A 20,174-nucleotide genomic window follows, 5' to 3' on the forward strand; every position below is an offset into this window, starting at 1 on the left:
CCTACCCCTGCACTCGGAGGGTTTGGCGTTGTGGCTGTGGCTTTGAGCAGAAATGAGCTGGCCTTTCTTCATGGATTAATCCTGCGTGATTTAGTGTTGGTTGGAGCCATGGGTGTCAAAGGCATATGAAATCCAGTGCCTGAGCGAGGTTTGTGTGTCGTAGGACCTCCTACCTTATGCCACTGCTTGAATTCCTGAAAGAATAAATAAAATGGTATTAAATAAGAAAACAGCAGTTTTTCCATGAGGTAAGAGGTACCACAAAAGGTGGTGGAGGCTTAGGCTCGGCAACTTCACTCCTGAACTTTTGCCCTAACCTGTTGGTTGCTTCATTTCTTTTAGAGAGAAGCAGGAACTTGTTGAGAGAGGCAGAGTGGTTTTCTCCATCTCTGGGTGAGGATTTCTACCTCAGGGTTCAATCTCAAAGGCGTCAGCTCCCATAAAGCTTCTAGCACCACAGAGACCAAAGTGCCTGAAGGTAATTAGTGAAGTGTGGCTGGTTCCTGTGCCCTCAGGATGTGAAGAGCCTAGCTAGGTTTTCCACAATAATGCAAACGGTAGAGCCTGCAGAACCTATTTATGTCTACTGCTCAGGCCACACCAGAGTTCATATTGATAATTTGATCAGAGACACCTGCTGTGCCCAGTTTTTCTGCTCGGGGTGAGTATAAGGCATGTAAAGGTGTGAAGGCAGTAGGATTTGGAGCGCTTAGGCCACAGTTAAAACTTTGCTCTGAGAGCACTATTGCTATGCCAACGACGGAGTTAATGTGTGTGTGCCTGCCTGTTCTTTCATCCTCCCCCCCTGTCTGGTGTCAGGGTAATGTAAAGCTGCATGTGAGGGCCAATTATGATACTTATCACTTCCCCTGACAGAGCCAAGATACCCCTTTTTAATGTGGCTCCATCTTTGTTTTGGTGCTGACACGCAGCCAGCCAGATTAGGAAGGTGAAAATTGCTCACTTCAAGAAGGCTCATCTCGCAGCCTCCTTATCCTTTTGGATTTCTGCCTTGCTTTTAGGATATAAAAACCCCTTGTGTTTGCATTAACACTTAGCATTAAAGGAAATCGGGAACAAAGGGCTAATGTTCCTTTAAAAGAAAAAATTCATGCCCTACTTTAGTAAGATGCTTAAGATTCTTGTGAATGGAGGCTGTAAGGCATATTAAACTGCCCTGTATTCTGTTCTCCCAATTCACAAATCCTGCTGATTCAGACTTTACCAGCAAACCTGCTACAATTAACTGCTTTGTAGGTGCCGCTCTAACATGTCAGGTTGTTGTTGGGACAACTCCTGAGGAGCCTTCATGTCCCATTAAGGGGTTAAGTTCTTCTCTTTAACATTTTATTCCGAGGCATGTGCCAGGTATGGGCTCCTATATAGATTTTTGCCAAACAAATGCCAATGCAGTATCCTTCATTTAACAAGAGCCTACTTATCTGTCACTTAGCCTTAGTAGTAAATACTTATATCGTAGCAGCATCAGAAACCCCGACCAATATGACAGCAGGAACACCCGGGAGCTGTGTTGACACATGGGCACCTATTTTAATTTGAACTTTGATAGCTTGTGAGGATGCTTTTTGGTATGTCTCTGTTTCAGTAGGAGGGGAATGAGGATGTTTTTGTATTAGAATTTTACATGAATTGCAGTCCACAATGGACCAGCAGTGCTGGAGAGGCTAGACACAGGCTGTCATTTATTCTTAGGGCTGGTATATGGGGTAAGGAGTCTGGGAAGACAATTCCTTGTTCTGATGCTGTAGATTGTAAAGATATCTCCACACTGTCTTGTGAGCTGGGGAAGAGTGATGCTGGAAAAGAGGACAGGAATATGCCAAAGCAAATGACCTCAGCAGTGCCTATCTAACAGCCTGCCTGAACTAAATCTGCATGACCTTTAATGTTAATTGAAAGATGCCCTCTTTGCTATAGGGAGCAAACAAAGCATGTGGAGAATATTGACTTCCCTAAGCTGGCAAGCTCTTCTTCTGGGCTTGGTTGGTTTCTTGGATTTACCAGAACTGGAAACTAGCAGATGTGGGGCAGGCCTAAGGGAGGCAACTCAAGGAAGAGAAAGACATTTCGATAACAGTCCACAGACCTGCCCAGTCTCCCTAACTCTACCTGAGACCTAAACTGTTCATGTTCTTTAGCTTAGACCTATACCCTGCACATTTACAGCACAGCTCTGTGTATTCTCATCTCTCACCCCAGGTGACACACTGCTGGAGGGCCTGATTTCTGGCGCATCGATCTGCTTTTGCACTGCCTGCTGGCTTGCAGAGGGAGAGATGCTGTGCTGCCTGTTTGCAGTGGGAGGGGTTCCCCCAAAGCCAGAGAATTCCCAGCTGCAGCCTTTTGCTTCAGCCCTCTCCCCTCTCATGGGGTGGGATATATGATCCTGTCTTCTGACCTCCCACTCGCTGAGCCAGAACAAATTGAGAGATTTTTGTGTGCTGCCTCTACTAATGCCTTCAAATGTTTTTTTTTTTTTTTTTTTTTTTTTTTTTTTTTTTTTTTTTTCCAAAATATATTGCAAATTTTGGATTAGATTGGGTCTTGTTTAAATGGGATTCATCGATTGTGCCATTTAGGGAGACTGTGCATAGCAGGAACAGTACAGACATGGACTGATCTTAGATTTACCCAGATTTACCCTGTCTGACAAGACCCAATTTGGAATAACTGACTTGACAGGTGCTGGCAAATTCCTTCCTCTTCTGTGTCTCAAAACAGGCTCAGAAATCTTATTCTCTGAACAGAAACTTCCATGAGCACCATAAAGGAGGGGTTGCTGGGTTTGTTTTATGTGAAGAAATTGCAATAGTGGGGAGGAAAAAAAAATAGGGGCCTTGTGAAATTTCTTACTATGGTTTGATTTTTTTCTCACATTTTCTTCTGAGATAATTTATTATTGCTGGCTCATGAATGAGAAAGGAAGAGACAAAAAGATGGCACTTCAAAAAGCCTTAGAGGATGGGGAGAGGGGAGAACTGCCTATTTAAGGGTGAAAGCTGTCTTCTAGCACATGGGACAATGCCGGAGACAGAAGATCTGTGGCATTCGCTTTGATGTGTACTTCTCAGTCAATACAAAGGACCTGGGGATGTGGCACAGATTTAGGAATCCTGCAAAGGGGACACAGCAGAGCTTGGTTAGGACTGCTCTGAAGAGCAGGCAGAGAATGGTGGTGCTGGTCTGAGAGCAGCAGCTGTAGTCATCGAGTGGGGGCTTGAGCACAGACCAAGACTGGACACAGAGGCAGAGGCTGCTCCTGTGATCTTCAGCTCAGTCTATGAACTGGGGCTTTTGCTTTGAAGGTTAATCTGAGATCAGTTAGTTTTCCCTCCTCAGGGAACAGCTGCTTCCCAGAGTTTGACTCTGCCTCTTGTAGCGGATCTGAATGTGTGAACAGCCATTAGCAGATCATGGTCAGGGCATAAAGGCCTGCTTGGATGGCTTGAATGCAAGGGAACAATTCTCTGTCACTTGGTGTGGGCCACCAGGTGAGACTCTAAAACAAAGGGGGCTGTTTTCCCAGTGCTTCTCTCAGCCCTTTTTGGAAAAAAAAAAAAAAAAAAAAAAAAAAAAAAAGAGGTTCTGCTAGCCAGCCACAAATAACCTTGTGCACAATTCCACCTAAAAGCCCTGACCTTTAAATAAAAAAGGAGGTGAAAACTCTTATCCTTCACCCAAGCTCATCAGTAAGGAAATGGAAGAAATGATCAGGCTTGATCCCCTTGGGCGATCAGATGGCATAGTCAGGGTCAGCACAAAGGAAAACTGCTAATTTTGCAGTGGTCTCCAGCAAACCCCTATCTCAGCCTGAATCAAATGAATCCCTCAGTCTGGCTGGAAGGCATGCTCCAGAAACCATGGGCCTTGTCTTGTGCCAAGCAGAACCTATAATTTAGCATCGAGAGCTTCTGTTACTCGGATATAACAGCAAGATTATAAAGAAAATACCAAGGAGGCCTAGCTGCTCATCCCTCTCCTTGCAGCTCCCGGGAAAGACCAGAGTGAAGGAAAACACTTTCATGCTTGCAAGAGCCGTTCTGTGGCAACTGATGTGTCTAATTTCAGAGCAAAAGTACTTCTGAAGGAGAGAGGATTAAAACAGGGGAGGGGAGAAGTTCCCCTGCGGGAGATTGTCAACAGATGTTCCATTATAGTTCAAAGAGCGTTAGCAAAAGGCTTCTGCTGCAGGGATGTATTAATTCTGGGCAGTTCATCACAGGGAGACCTGTTTTATGGCTGGGAGGATACCTCTGGTAACTCACTTAGCTCTTGCTTTATTTGAACTGTGGGTGGGGGATTGGGTCTACCTGTAAACAGAGCGGGAGCCGAACAGTAGGAACACAAACACGCGTATTTTCTTGCAGCTGTGACCACTGCCCGTCTGATCAAGATCATGCTGGTTTTGTGGTTCAGGGAGTTATTTGGCTGATGGGTCTTTCAAAAGGAAAATTATTACAGAGGAACTGAGGCTAACCATTGTTCAACTGCTAGTGCATGAGAAGCAGACCTGCGTCGAGGATGCCTTTCAAGTGCGTTTATTAGGCAGGAAGTGGGAATAACTACACAGAAGGCTGTGCAGGCTGCCTTGCAGATAAGTACATTGATCCCTTTGTCTTCAAAATGCACAAATCTATCAAGTTTGACACTGTCTAGCATCCTCTTTCTGTTTCCTTCATATAATAGTTAATGATTGCTTATAAAAGCCTATTGATGCTACAGAATCTGATTGGCACAGGATCTAGTTTGCAACCTGTGTATCCCCAGCCAAAATGGAAAAGTCCTCTTCTGGGCAGATGAATGCTTTGCTTTCTGAGACTGGTCTGAAGTTGTGCTTAGCGTAAGAGCTGATTTTCCTCAGATCTGTGAGGAAACAGCACTGGTGTGTAGAAGTGTCTTCATTCAAACGTGATTGGATGGAGAATTTTGAAAATCTTGATCATCTTACAAAATTCTGGGGAATGACACATACAAACAAACAAACAAACCACAAACAGTTTTGGAGGCCTAACACTGACCGAGACTTTTGTTAGCAGTCATGGTCCTCCAGCTTTGCCTATCACTTGGCAACATATCAGTAGGACCACATATTTGGCTCTTCCATGGCTGGGAAACGCATGACTTCTTTTTTCTTTGTGGGCGATGGGAGGGAAGATTGGAGAGAAGATCCCTATCTCGCTTTCTGCTATGCAGTAATGCCGAGGTAGCAATTAGACGTGAGCATCCCTGGCAGAAGCTCAGGAGGTACAATAAGAAAAAACTTTCCCTCTTCTCCCTCGAGAAATCTGTATTTTTACAGAATTGAATATAGTCATAGGAAATTGAATATGCATAATTTGGAGACATGCAGCCTCCTGTTTCCTTCCTAGGTATCTGGAAAATGGCAATAGGCATTTTCTGTTCTCCGTGGGAGAATCTCATGGGGTTATTGGTCCTACCAGTTCCACATGCTGCCTTGTCCACTCCAGAGCTTCTCATAGAGGTTTCTCTGCCTCTGTGCACACTGGAGCCTTGTGTACAGACTTGCAGGGTGACTTGGTGAAGATACACATTGTCGAAACTAAATTAGGAGAAAGGAGGACAACTGAGTGGGTAGAGAACTGGTGTGTCGCACAGGTAGTCCTGCCTGTGGCACAGGAGCTCTAATACTGTCACTCTTCAGCTGCTCAACCCAGCGTCCCTTCAAACAGCTGCTCAAATCCCCTTCCCTTCAAAACATGAACCTAGAGAGGGAAAGAGGGCAGGGTAGAGAAAACAGGTGGGTCTCAAACTCTGCCGTCTTTTATCTGGGTTTCTTTCCCTCCCATTTAGCTTCAAATGTGATTTGATTGATTCTTGTCCCTGTACTAATTAATTACAATTGTGCCTTAGCCTAGGAGGCACTGAAACTAAGCACCAAGAGACGATCAAAAGCAAGTGCTGTGTTCAAAGGGACATGTGGAAATTGGCAAGTTGTTTTCTGGTTCTGACAAAGTCTGCTTTGCTGGATGGGGAAGTTGGAGGCCACACAACTGGCCCATGGTCTACCTGCAAACCTGGCTTCCTCGGTGATTGCACCTCTTGACTGGGAGGTCAAACTGGGCTGGGCAAAGGCAGCGAGCTTCGTTCCTCCCGTGGGTGGCTGCCTGCAGAATCCTGTCCTGCTGCTGCATCTCCAGCTAACGCAGATCTGCTCTGCGCCAGCCCTCCAATGGGGCAGCTCACCAGTTTGCTCTGAGAACGAAATTGGCTCCGAGCTACATCAGTGATAGGCAGAACAGAGGAAACTCCAACATAAACCACAAGCATAATGCTGACTTCAGACTTGAAAAGACTGGTTTGTTCTAGCATGTTTGTTCCGTTACTTACTTCTGTAGGGCTGCATCGTTGGGACAGTACTGAAATCTCTGCAGGCTTGGGTGTTCAGCCCCGAGTCTATTCAGATTACTCAGCAAGCACTCTGCTGACCTAAGAAGTGTTTGTTGTCTCTCCACATCCTCTAGATCTTCCAGGGGTTTGCTTTTCTAGATGTGCTGTGGGAACTCTTTGAGAAACCACGTAAGCCCAATGACCAAGTATTTTTACATACCATAGTTCGCTCTTCCAGGAGAAGCTCCTGTAGCAGAGTCTGTGGCACAAGCTGGATGATTTTGCACAATTACTCTAACAGTTATAGTAGACTATTAGCTGGGGAGGGATTCTGTCAGTCCTGTAGCAAGATCAGGACTTTTGAAGCCAACCCTGAGCCCTTGCCTCCCTGGGGGGCTGAGTTTCCAAGGGGCTCCAACAACTAGGAAGCTAAATAAGACGTTCATTTCAGTTTGCTTTGATTTCTGTACTATAGAAAGAAGCATGACAGATGATGCTACTTAGGCTTGGATTAGACTGGCTTTGAAAATATTTCTGTAAATAGAGCTTGGGGTTGCAGTTGACAACAGATGACAATAAGGGTAGCTTCAAGCAGAGGCAAGGGACAGTCTGAAAGTGCGAATGTTAGATTATTTGGCCTAGTGTGTCCCTCTAAAACAGATTATATCTAATTTGACCAGATGAAAATATGAGAACCATGGGCACCTTTGGCATTTGTAACTTTATTGCAGAAAAAAAAAATCCACTATAAACATATTTTACAAAGAAAGTTGCACTTTGGTGTTGGGCGAGTTTTCTCCTCACCCCTTTCCCCTGGACAGCAAGGTGTGGGAAGCCAGAACAGCCAGCCCCTGCCCTTTTGGTTTTGTGCAGAGACACTTTCCAGCTACGCCAGCCTGCACCAGTTCCAGCCAGGATGGAGTTCTGTTTTCCACCACTAACTTGCCTCTCTTTGTGCGAAAAACCAGTAGCACCCTGCCCTCCGGCAGGGGAAACAAGTCTGTAGCTAGGGAGATTGCTCTGTGCAGACAATGCTCGATACAAAAGCTTTGGAGCTGTGACAATTGCCCTTTAGTTTTCATGCAATAATAGCAGGAGAGAACCAACCCGTTCTTCCCTATTGTACCGGGCATCCTTACAATAAACAGATGCAAGGCCAAAGCCAACAGCTGAATCTGAACTGCACTGCAGCCACTTGTCAGCCACTTCGGAAGTAGTACCACGGGAAGGAGGAACTGCTGCCTTACCCAGTTCGTCTATTTGACCCAGCCCAGTTCTGCTCCACCTTTGAGCCCTGCTGATGGGCAAATTCCTCCTTCCCTGCTAAGAAAAGCAGTAACGGAACTGGGAAAAAATAGGTACTTCTGTTTGTGAGCCTATCTGTCCCTTGTGGGGTCCACGTGTTGCTACTGAAAGGAGAGGAGAGACAGCGGCTTCTAAGAGCAATGTGGTGGAGAACTTCCAGCCCTTGCTATATCCCAAGGGAACAACTGCCTTAATCAAAAATCAAACACTCTAGAGAAGGTGTGTGTTTCTCTTTACCTGCAGTCAAATATGAATTAAACAACAGGAGCAGGTACAAGTTACTTGAATACTTCTGTGTCATGCACTATCCGGTCTTTTTGAAGTGAGGGCATCTGAAGATCCTGACTTGCACTCACAGGCTCTGGTCCCTGGGTTTCCTTGAAGGACCTTAAAAGCCTCGCAGTTTACAGCAGTGATATTTTGAGGCAAAAATGCAGAATCTAATCAGCCTAACACCTAGAAAGGGAAGGGGAGGAAGGCACCTACATCCAGCATATGTATGTCCTCATGACAAGACACTAACTGGCTCAAAAACCAACAGTAAAAGGTAAAGAAAGGAGCTTTGGCCTTGCACTGACAGAGGAGGGGCAGTGCAGAGCTAGATTTGTACAACCATTTTCAGAAACCAGATGCTAGCAGCAAAATGGCAGGTACCTGAGGAAAGGCACGTGTCAATCCAGACAGGAAAGTGGACTAAAGCACTTACAGAGCCTGAGCAAGGAGTTTATGCGAATGCTGAAAGTGTCAAGTATGGGAGACCTAAGTTTGGTGAGACCAAATTAGTGTGTCTAGTTGGCAACAGACTGAGTTCTGTCAAGCCCTGTTGAGCTAAAATCATGCTCGTTTCCTTCCAGTAACTTTAAAGCAACATGGATAGCGAGTGGGCTTCTCTAGTGGCCACACGACTGTTTTCCCTTGAAGAGAAAAGGTATGCACGTAAGAAGGAAGCAGAGCAGTCTGTCACCCTCCCAGCAGGTGTTTCAGGATGTGCAGTGTCAAGCCTGGGACTAAAGCTGAAACAGGAGCAAAAAAAAGTGCAAGGAAAAAAAATACTTAAAAACACAGAACAAGAGGGAGCCTAGGAGAACCGATCTTCTCATCCTTGGATCCCTCAGAAAACAGCAGTCTCCTTTGCTAGCACTTTGCTGACCCCATCAGTGTAACAGCTTTTGCGTGGATCACTTGCCCATCTCCTTTGAAAGCAGCATCTGCGAAGATGGACAGAAGGACTCCATGCAGAATGTGATGGTCAGAGTTGTCGTGGCTAATCGGTCACCCCACACAAAGGAGGAGGCACCCCTTCGGGGCATCTTTTTGAGGAGAGCCTGGAGGAATAAGCCAGACCTGGGCTCTGATTCCCGACATAAAAACTTCAACAACGAACTATTTAAAACATCTAAAACCAAAAGCCGCCTGAAAAAAAAAAACAAGAAACCAAAATTCTTTCATTTGTGTGCAAGTCAGAGCCCCCTCATTCATCAGCAGATTGTCTGGGACCAAGTCCTCAAGGCCTTCTCCTCTGGGAAGTTCAGCCTGCCAGGCGGAGGACAGCCTGGGTGCCTAGTAGCTGTAGAGTGAGAGGGGAGTGTCCTCCATCATGTCATCCTGGAAGCAGAGAAGAGCGTGTTTTAGCCTGCATGATGGCACAGAGCCCCAGCCAGCAACACAAATATTGTCCCTGTGCAGGTCCTGGATCTTTGGGCAGTCCCTCTTCCCTTTTAATGAGGCTCTGGGAGAGAAGAGGTGCGTGCAGGCGGAGGATGTAGAAAACCCTGGCTGTGCAGAGCTCCACTCAGGCTGTGCCAGCATCAGCTTGCTGGCTAGCTGCAGGACAGCAGCAGGGAGCCTGTCCCACCCCTGGAACAGAGCACAGAGCCTGCTTTGTCATGGGCACAAGGCAAATATATCGGAACACAGGAGAAGAGGCTAGGAAGGTGTTTGAGGGGCAGTTTGCATGGTGCTCCCCTTCCTCTCTCCGTTTAACCTCTTGCTGTTCCCCTTCAGAGCGAGGGGAAGGCAGATGGCTTCTTTAGCTGTCACCCTTGAGACTTGTCACCTCAAAGCAAACCCCGCTGGGAAGGAGAGGGACCTATGAGGGAGCAGGGGTTGCGATCAGCATCCATCCTTCCCCCAAACACCCCAAAACGTTGCTAATAAAGTAAAAGGGGAACTGCAAAGAAGACAAAAGCTGGTACGAAGCCAGCCCGTGTCAGCCCACTCACCATGGGGAGGTCCTGGAGGCGCCGGAACTCCATGCGGCTGTTGTGCTGGCGGTACCGCAGGAAGCCCACCAGGCCGAGGATGCCCACCATGACGATGAAGACGGAGATGACTGCAATCACCAAGGGATCGGCCCTCGTCGTGTCAGCCAAAGGAGAACTCGGTAGCTCTGCAAGGACACCAAGGGAATGAGGCCAGAGGAAAGCCTTCAGCGGCTGGAGTAGCAAAGCCCCCTCTCGGTGCGACTGAGAGGAAATCTGAGGTACGCCCAACCCTTTGCCACGTTTTGTGAGAGCAGGGACAAAAGCGGAGCATTTACCTGGGTTTTCATCATCACCAACATCCAACACAGAAGCCTTCTCGTGCATGGGCTCTAAGGGGTGCTCCAGTGGGGATGTGCTGGTGGGGCTGGCGGCTGTGCTGGTGGCGGAGCTGCTCACAGCGGGTCTCGTGGTGACAGTACCAGAGGCAGCAGCAGAGGATGTGCTCCCTGAGGTGGAGACGGGAGCAGAGGAGGTTCTGGGCTCCACGGTGCTCACCTCTGTGGCACCCACAGGGTTTGTTCCTGGCCTGGTTTCAGACCTTGCCTCTGTGGGCCCCACGGTCTGTCTGTCTGAAGGCCCCAGCTGAGAGCTGTTGGTGGTTGCTGCAAAATAGGGACAAACAATCATTTCAAAGGATGTAATGAAGGCAGATGGGAACTATAGGAAAAGCAGCTTTCTGATAACCCTTCAGAAAACAAGCAGACACAGAGTGCAGACACAGCAGAGCCACACTGTGGGGCACAGTGCTAGAAAGTTCTCTTGGTTCTCACATGTGCCAGTCTGCAATGTCAGCCAACCTCAGCTGGCCCCGCTAGTCCTGTCCTCGGGGACAAAGGACAAGCAGGGAAGCCTCAAACAGCTCTGCACAGAGCTGGAGATCACCCCGGAGCAAGAAACTGGGAAATGTCTGTCCTCCCTCCTTATGGAGAGCACAAAGGGGCTGCCCAGCAACTGCAGCAGCATCCCCTGAGGCTGTGTCACAGAGCAGCAGGACCCCAGGACACAACCAGGGTAAAGGATACCCTTGTGCACAAACACCACGCGAATTAATGGTCAATGTGCCATGCATCGGGGGGGTGACAACCCTAAAGTGGCTGGGAATGGGATCCCAGCCCCTCAGAGCCCAGCTGAGGAGTACTGCTGATGTGCATTGGTCAGGATGAGGTATACAAAGGCCTTCCCTGCACACCATCAACATCCTCATCAGCAAGCAGCCAACAGAATTAATGCCACAAGTAATGGGGTTTGCGAGGAGGATGCTGAACTCATAGCACTTCTGCAGGTCAGTCCCACTGAACAGGACAGGCCTAATGGCTCTTCCCAATTCCGCCCCCCTCTCCGATTCCCACCAGAGTTCACAGAAGCAGAAGGACGTTCAGCACCATAAGTTCCCGGGTTGTGCACCCTTGGGGCAGGACTTTCTGCACAGCCAGGAAAGGCAAAACCTCACCAAGCACGCTGTTCAGAGGAGTTGTTGGGGTCACGCTGCTGGCATCATCCATTTCTTCGGTTGTGCTGAAAGGCTCTGTCACTTCACGGTCAGGCTGATTTTCTTCCAGAGTGCTGCTGGCTGTCGGGGCAGGGGAGGGGATTTCAGTGCTGCTGTTATCTGATGAGCTCACGTTGTGGTGCTCACGTTGTGTAACCGGGATGTCTGCGGGGCTGGCAGTAGCGGAAGGCTGCAGTCTCTCTGCCTCAGTGCCTGCCACGGTGGTGGCAGAGGTGGAGGCATCTTCCACCTCTGCACCGTGGGCTCCCGTGACGTTGAGCGTTGCAGCAGTCACGTTTATCCCCAAGCTTGTCTCTGGAACAGCAGTAGTGTCTGGATTGAGGTCAGAGGTTTCCCTGAGCTGATGAGAGGTTGGCGTGGTGCTAAGAAAAGGTGTTGTCACCGAGGTCTCTGTTGCCTTCTCTCCTTCTCCTAGGGAAGAGAGTTAAGAAATGCTGAGAAGTTTTACAGAGATCCCACACTGAAGGAAGAAACGGACTGGAACATCAGGGACTGTATCTTCCAACTTGTTAACTCTAAATCCAGCACAGATTTGTACCTGAGGAAGGGGTTCAAAGAGCCTCTCTGCCCTCCTGGCCTCCCTGCTCCAGGGAACCTGTCTGTACCCTCCTCCCTTTCCATCCTGCGTTCCTGCTCTGTGGGGTCACCACCTCCACCCCTTCTGTCCCAGAGCACCTTTTGAACCTTTTCAGAGGATTTGATTGAGAAAGTAAAGACGAGTCAGAAGTGGTGTAGAAAAAATACAAATGGGGAAAATGTAGAAGTAGATCCTCTGTCTCCCCTGGCTAGAGGAATTGTAGAAAATTGTTTATAAAGTTTGTGTCTGGCGAGGGTAAAGCTTATATTGCTCGTCATCTGAGTAGTGCTGTGGGCTTGCTGTTGGAGGGAAGGGTAAAATGCGTAGCTAAAGGGTACTACAGAGCTGTAAAGCAGCTGGTGGTGTGCTCTGGGAGCTGCCTTCATGAGCTATTTATGAACGCATCGTCACCATAAAGTGTGGCAGTGTTCTGCTGTCACAGGCCTGGGGAGCTGCTCAGCCTCCCCCTGCAGCAGGCAGGGATCCCCCCATGGACCCCCAGCCACCAGACGGGGTGACAGCACGCGGGAGGAGGGAAGCCACAAGGCTCTGACACTGCTGTTCACAAACATGGGCCCTGTGAGGGTTTTTGAGGTGTGTAAACAGAAAAAAAAAACACACACAGAGGAATATAGTCACATCAGGATGGGCTTTCCAGACCACTTAGGAACATCGCATGGCCAATATTTTCGCTATTTCTGTCCCATTTCTACCTAAGCCACTGAGGCATGATGAACCACTGCAGAAAAACATAAAGGTACTGAAGGAAATCCATCTTCATGCCCATGCTCTCCATAGCAGAGAAGCATCCGAGGCAGATGCCGTAACCAAGAGACGTTCACCCACCGACAAAGCAGCCCACTCCGGCACAAAGGCCTTGCGAAAACCACAGCAGTTTCTAAAAGCTCTTCAGAACGGGCACGGTTATCAGAGCTCCTCTCCAGCTACGGCACTTAACAGGCCCTAAAAAAAGACACAACACATCTCAAGAGAGAGAGAGGCTCTCGCAGTACCCCAACCAGCTGGAGAATTCACAACCGAGGAGCAGCCTGACGGAGCTGCGCTTCCCCGGCCCGGGCCCCAGTCCCATGAGGGCTCCCGCGGGGGAAGCAGGAGCAGCTCGGCCCCGCTCGGCACATTCGGAGAGAACAGGCTCTCAAGAGGAGCCCCAGTTGGGGTAACTTCAACGTGAAGGGCCAAAGGTGTAAGTGATGCTCCCTTTGGTGTCGCCTGGATCTGTCCACAACAAAGCGAGCTGCTCTGTGAAATGGAGCTAAGGTACAGGATATAGTAACACCCGGAAAGAAAAGAGCTGGGATCACAGCTCTTCATGTGACAGTTTCCAGCCCCAAAAACCAGCACTGCTTATTCGGTGAGCTGCCAACTAGGCGAGATCCCAGAGCAGCTGGGCAGCGCTGAAGGCCCCTGCAGCAGAGGCAGATGCTCGGTAAACACGCGGCTACCTGCTCCATGTGGCGAGGCGCACACAGAACTGCGCTGTTGCTGTGGGGTAAACAGGAAAGGCGGTGGCCAGGTGCCCGGCCAGCAGCGAGCCTGGCTACGTGCTGCTCTGAATTGCTGGCCTGTGCCCCGGCCGGCCTCCCATGGGGTGGGCGAGCTGCGATCGGGGTCACGCAGAGGAAAGGTCTGGGGAGAGCTGTCTTGCACAAGAGCAAGCAACTCTGAAATGGCTGTGCTGCTTTTCTGGCTTGGAAGGGAAAAGTAGGTGGAAGGAGAATGAGTCTGGGCCCTGTATAGGAGCCAGCATCCCTGCTGGGAGGTGCTGCGGGGTAGGAGGGTTTGTGGGGCCAAGCAGCTCCCCTCATCCTGCTAACACTACCCTGGTCCTGCTGTAACACAGCTCCCTGCTTTCTGCGACAAGAAATGCTGGTGGGAGGAATATTTTCCTAAACTCTTTCCTCCAGAAGGAGCCACACGGCTCCTTCTCACAGAACTGCCCAGTGCCTGCGACTGCCAGGGAAGCGGTGCCCAGGAGCACAGGCTGCTCCAGCCCTGCATTGGACAGGAATCCAGCAGGACCATTTCAGGAAGGTTTGTGCTACAGCACACCCAGACAGGCTGCTGCTGTGACACCACAACATTTAAAACCCATTTTGCAGAGAATTGCAGTAGAGATGTTAAAATCAGCAGGTATGGAACAGGAATGGGCAGCAGGGATGCCCTTGGGGGGCTTTGAGCACTGCAGGAGTTGATGGCACCTGGATTAGCATGTCAGCGGGCCCAGCACAAGTCAGCACACCAGTTCAGGAAACAAAGGAGAGCCTGAAGAAAAAGGAGAGCCTAAACCAAGCTAACACAAAAACTCAAGCCATTAGGAGATGATGGTGAGAAGATAAGGAACAAGGCAAGAGCCATAAGATGGACAAACAGACAAAAGACAGGGAGTAAATCCTGGTCACTCAGGGACAGGCGGACAAAAGATCCCGTCACTGCCTATCAGCTTCTAAGAGTAAGGGCACAGAGAAAGCCAGCACAAGCCACCAAGCCAAGCACCAGGGGAAGTTACCTGCAGTTTGGTGCCTGTCAGCACGTGGATGCTAAAGAGCACAAGCACCGGTGAGTTTTTCTTCAGTTTTGTTTTAAAATAAAGATACCCCTCCAGGGTTTTGCATTAAGATTTGAGACACTGTTGGTTCGATGCCACAGCTTTGCTCCCCCTGCTCTGCTCTGGATCCTCAGTGCCCTCTAATTCTGCAAATCCCCAGCCCCAGCAGCATGGCTGCTGCTCCAGTCGCTAAGTGATGATGATTTCAGATGTTTATTAGCTCCTTGCAGGGATGCAGGTCAGAGCTCGTTACTCTGGCATCTTCCTGGAGGAGCTCTGCTTCCTGCACCAGATGCCAGGGAGGCTGCGGCTGCATTGCCTACGGCATCGTCCTGCGGACAAGGGCACCAGGCCCTCCTCTCAGATGGGAAGGGAAGGAGTGCAGACACTTCAGCCTCCCGGGGATCCTCCAAGGCACCACAGCTGCAGCACACCAAGACAGCTGGTGAAGGCTCAGTCACCCTGGGATCACAACGAAGCCCCAGCAGCCGCACCGCGAGTGAAGCAGCCAGCTGCACGAGCTCCGATAATAACAGCATCTCTGTTTCCCTGATGGGGAACCACGGGGAGGTTTGCTTCGGCTGTGCTGCTGTTCCTGCTAACACAGGGCTGGCTGGCTGTCCCCGGGTCTGTGCTCACCACCGGGCTCAGTGTGTTTGGTGAGAACCGGCGGTCTCAGACCACATCGGGGCAGGGCTGGTGGAAACGGAGCGGCAGCTCCCATCAGATAGTGCTGACTGCAGTGACCTCTGCCTGGGAACCGAGAGGGGCGAAGGAAGAGAGAGGCCCTGAGGGAGGAGGGTTGCAGCCAGCCAAGAAGCCCCTGTCTTGGAGAGGGGTGGGAAACGCTCCCTGCTTTGTGAGGGAAGGGAAGGCTCCGAGCATCAGCCTGCAGCTCCAGCCCCTCTCCAGGGCCACACCACAACGCTGAGGGACCCGCACACATCAGCCGTGCTCCCAGCAGCTCTGCAGCAGACGTGGTATAAATATGCCAGAGTGAAGGAAGCCAGCTCTGCAGGAGACGGGGCTGTTCCTGCTTCGCACTCCCTGCCCGAGCTTCGGGGCTGGGGCCAAGCGAGGGGCCGGGGAAGGTTTGTACGAGCCTGTACAACCAGGACAGGGCACCGCTGCTCTCAGGGCAGCCACGCAGAGCGGAGACGTCTCCTCCGTCCAGCCAGGTCTCACCTCTGCCACAGCAGCCACCCCACCTTGTATTTGTTTCTCGGGATAAAACAGGGCAGCGAGACAGAGCAGGGACCACAGCTGGACCAGCCTGTGGACAAGCACTTCCACAAACCTGTCCCAATCCCAGAGGTGTCTTCTGCACCCTCCTCTCAGCCAGAAACAGCAGCCTGAGCTCCCCGAGGGTCAACATAAATCCAGCTCCAGTTCACAGGCTTTACTGCCATTTCTAAAATCCCTCTTACAGAGAGCCTAGCATGAGCTGTAGGAGTCACACAGGGTAAGGGAGCCAGGGGCAGGCTGGCAGCAGGGCCTTGAGAGAGCAGAGGAGACCCAGACAAGAGCTGAGCACAAAAACAAGAAAGGATCCACCCAGGATTTCCCTAAAAGTGCCGATGGGAGCAGGGCTCCCCGGTGCTGATGAATCGATCCCCCCACGCAGGCTGTCACTGTCTGCGGGTGGCGCTCACTGGAGTCAGCTTCCTCCGGAGTGACTGTCAAACCACTGCTCTGATTCATGGAGAAGGCACACAAACCCTTCCAAAATGCTATTTTTGTGCACTAACTGAATCCAGTTTCCACTTCAGCGTAACAGCTCAGGTCACAAATGATACAGTGAAATGCAAAATTAAGATAACATTTAAAGAGTAACAGCCCAAGCTGTAACCTATACGTATTTAAGCAATTATATCCTCTTGCTTAGCAAAGTACTCCATTAAGCGCAGAAATTATCTTTTGTTGCCAGTTATTACATCTTTATGGTTACCAACCAACGGTAATTAAACAACCTCTTCAAGGAGCAGGAGCTTAAGCATAAATGCACGTAAAGCCATCTAAGTGGGATTTAAACCCAAGGCTCTTAATTTCATTTAAAAGCAGAGCCGGGGTGCGTGCTGATCAGATAGCAGCCCAGCCTGACCTCAGAGCCCCGAATTAAGGAACCCAGGTGGCGGAGGTGGTGGGAGCCCTTGGGGTGGGTGCCGGATGCGCCCAGGGATGCCGCAGAGCAAACACCCTCCCCATGGCAACTCGAGGCTCACGGACACAGACCCAGGGCAAAGGGCAGCTGCTTTGTACACTCGGTCCCACTTTGATCCCTCGCAGGACCTCGGTGGAGGTGGGATGCCACCAGGCTGAATTTGCAGCGGGTTCCAGCAGGATCCCAACCAGGGCTGATGCTGGGACTGTCCCCGTCTGCGTCACAGCAGAGAGGGGCCAAACAGGCTCTGGGTGCTGCAGGGAGGCCAGGCATGGGGCGCAGGGACAGATCTGTCCTTACAGCTCACTTGGGGACCACAGAAGTGCCCTTGCACAGCACAAGTTAATTCACACCACGCTGTGAGCTGAGCCGTGCCCTGTTGGGCAGGCAGCAGAAGTGAGGGAGCCGAGCTAGAGGTGCCGAGCGCCCGGCGCGGCTCTGGAAGCTGGCCAGGCCAGGCACGTTGCAAAACGAGGGCTGTGGTGTAAGGGACAGGAATAGAAACCAGGTCTCCTGACCGAGAAGCTCCTTCCAGCCCGATAGGCAGAAGGCCTCGAGCTGAGCACGAGACGGGGCGCAGATTAGATACAGGGTGCTGAGCGAGCGCGGCGCCGGGGAAGGACAGCTCAGCGCCCGACCTGCCCGGGCAGGCAGGAGGATGCTTCCCCAGGGCATCTGCAGATGCCGGGCCTGAGGTGTGAGCCCCTGGGGAGCAAAAAGGGGAGGCAGGAGCCTGCTGGTGCTACTGCCTTGCTTGGTGGCACTTCGTTTGGGATGGGGGACACCGGACCACGGTGGCACGGCAGAGATAGAGGGAGAGCTGTGAGAGCAGAGATGAGCAGGCCTGGGAAAAGCAACAAAAATGCCAAGCGCAAGTTCTTCAATACCAGGAAAAGCCAAAAAAAACCCACGGCACAGACATGCCCAGGGCATGCAGCAGTGCCAGAGCCTGTGCCGGGGAGGTGCAAGTCGTGGCTTTGCTTGGCCACCACCATCTCCCCAGCCGGTTATTTTCCACTGGCCGCATGCAGCTACGAAGCGCCCTGCTGGGCAGGAAGGTGCCCGGGAGGCTCCCACGCCGGCTGCTCCATACCCGAGGACGAGGACTGAGCTGTGATAAAGACGCCTTTGCCCAGGACTGCCCTTGTCTGGGGCTGCAGACCCCAATAAACACAGCAACAGCAGGGAGATCTGGCATCAGCCGGCCCCGGCCCTGATTACTTCAGGAGCCACAGCTGCAGTGGAGGAAGCACTCATGTCATTAGGAGAAAATTAATTAGCCGGTTGCCTTAATAGCAGCCCCATGTCAGCAGGGAGCCTAGACAGTGTGCTATGAGCTGGGGGAGAGCCTGCAGGGCTGCTCGGCCTCCAGACCTTACGCGAGCTGCCCTACAGAGCGTGGCAGCCCCACAGAAACCCCAGCAGTGACTGTGTCCATCCTTGGGCTCTTCCCAGCTCCTCTTGGCCTGGAGGGATGGGGCCAAGGGAGCTGAAGGAGGCGAGCGCTTCAAACACGTGCCATCAGGCTCCTGATGGACAAGGAGGAGAGAGTGAGTGTGTAAATGGCACCCGTGGCACGTCTGTGGGGCATGTTGCCTGCCTGCACAACCCCAGGCACCCACAAGTGGGGCTCCCTCCACTTGTGCTGCCCGCAGCTCCCTCCCCGCTGTCCCCTCTGCTTGCAAGGCAGCTCAGCACGGAGAGGGGAGGCAGCCCAAAACTACGCCGGGGGGGTTATTTTTAAGGCTAATGGTGCTGGAGGAAGTGGATTTCCGCAGGCAGCGAAGAAAGGCTGCATTGAGAGCTGGGGTGGGCAGAGCACGGGGACACAGCAGCACCAGCCCCTGCCTGGCCCCACCGCAAACGTGGCCGGAGGGGGGGAAAAGACCCTTCTGGGTGCCTGGTTTGGGGCAAGTTTGTGGGGTGGCTGTTGGCTTTGGGGCCAACCTCAGGGTGCCCCCCTTCCACCATCGCTGTCCTGTGGGGATTCTCTGCTGTCTCGTTCAGGACTGAGCTTGCCATGTGGTTTTCGTTACTGGTGGCAGCTCTTCCGTGCCATCTATTTCACAAAATATTTGCTCTCTCACTGGGGCCGGGACTAGCTGGCAGATCCAAAAGCTGCGAGGACGAGGGCCAGGCCAGCCTCATAGGTGCCATTTCCTGAGGCCACAAAGGGACGCTGGGACTGGGACGTTAGGCACGAAACAACCCAGGAAAAGTCCAGCACGATGTTAATTCTGGCACGGCCCAGCACTTTGAGCCTTGGACGTTGCAGCGGGAGGGCTCCCACGAGCCAGCAGAGGAAAGCAGCTCCCTGGGGTACCCCGGCGTGCGCGATGGGGCCAGCGCAGGCTGTACCCTGTAACGGCACAGCCACCCTCACACGGGCAGCGTGGCTTTATCCAGGGCTTTCCCAGCAGAATGGGGGCTGCTTCGGGACCGCTTCACCGTGCTCAGCCTCAAACCCAGACAAAACCGCATCCGGGGCGCCAAACCTCAGCCCGAGCTCAAAAACCTTCAGCAGCTCCCAGCGCCGGGCACCCACGGGGGGCTCCCAGCAGCCGTTGTTAGAGGCAAAAAAGCACCCAAAAAAATCTCATCCCTTCATCCCCAACCGCTGCCCTTTGCCGCGCTGTGACCCGATCGGGGTCTGGCCGAGCTTTTTTTTTTTTTTCTTTTTCCTTTTTTCTTTTTTCTTTTTCCTTTTCTCCTAGCAGCCAAGCAGAAGGACCACGCTTGCTCGCCGAGCCCCCCCCCCCCCCCCGCTTTGTCACTGCCACGGCCAGGGGGATGGCGACGGCTCCAGCCCCTGCCCCTGCCCCTGCCCCGCCGCGTGGCCGCCAGCGCGACGCTGCGAGCCCACGTGGGGACGGGGCTACCGCGGGGGGGGCTCGGGCTACCGGGGGGCTCCTCGGGCTACCGGCGGCGCTCTCCCCATGCGGCTCCGGTGGTCGCCGCCACCTCCCCTCCCGCTTTGTCCCCGGTCCCCTCGGTGCCAGCTCCGAGGCTCGGACCGGGGACCGGAGCTCGGCTCCTCGGGGCGACCCCCGGGGACCCCCTCCTCGCCCCCCGCAGCTCTCGGGCTTTGCCCAAATTTCGGGGCGCGCCCCGCGGGGTCCCGGCTGCGAGCTGCGGAGCCCCCAACCCCGACGGCGCCCCCCAGCTCCCCCGGTGCTGCGAGCCCGGCGGGCCCCCCTCCTCCTCCCCGTTGATTTCTCCCCCCAGCCCGGTGCCCCCCCGGCCCGGTGGCCGCCCCCGGTACCTGGCAGGGCGCAGAGCAGGCAGCAGGCGGCCAGGCGGAGCAGGGCGCCCCGCGTCCCCTCCATGCTGGGCCGAGCCGCGCTGCCTCCGCCGGCGGCACCGGGGCGGGAGCGGGGCGGGAGCGGGGCGGGCCGGTAAGCGGGGCGGCCCCGGTCGTGGCT

At 52.3% G+C, this 20,174-nt stretch overlaps 1 protein-coding gene across 1 annotated transcript; it reads right to left on the reverse strand.

The window, feature by feature from the left end:
* Positions 1 to 7,071: 7,071 nt before the first annotated feature.
* On the reverse strand, positions 7,072 to 20,173 carry LOC137860291 (uncharacterized). Its single transcript, XM_068690363.1, has 5 exons — positions 20,015 to 20,173; positions 11,389 to 11,859; positions 10,214 to 10,540; positions 9,897 to 10,063; positions 7,072 to 9,279 (listed from the first exon to the last, which is right to left on the reverse strand). Exons 1-5 carry the CDS (start codon positions 20,076 to 20,078, stop codon positions 9,235 to 9,237), a joined length of 1,074 nt encoding a protein of 357 aa, XP_068546464.1. The 5' UTR covers positions 20,079 to 20,173; the 3' UTR covers positions 7,072 to 9,234.
* Position 20,174: the final 1 nt, after the last annotated feature.

The sequence above is a fragment of the Anas acuta genome, chromosome 8, assembly GCF_963932015.1.
Source record: "Anas acuta chromosome 8, bAnaAcu1.1, whole genome shotgun sequence".
Taxonomy (NCBI): Eukaryota; Metazoa; Chordata; class Aves; order Anseriformes; family Anatidae; genus Anas; species Anas acuta.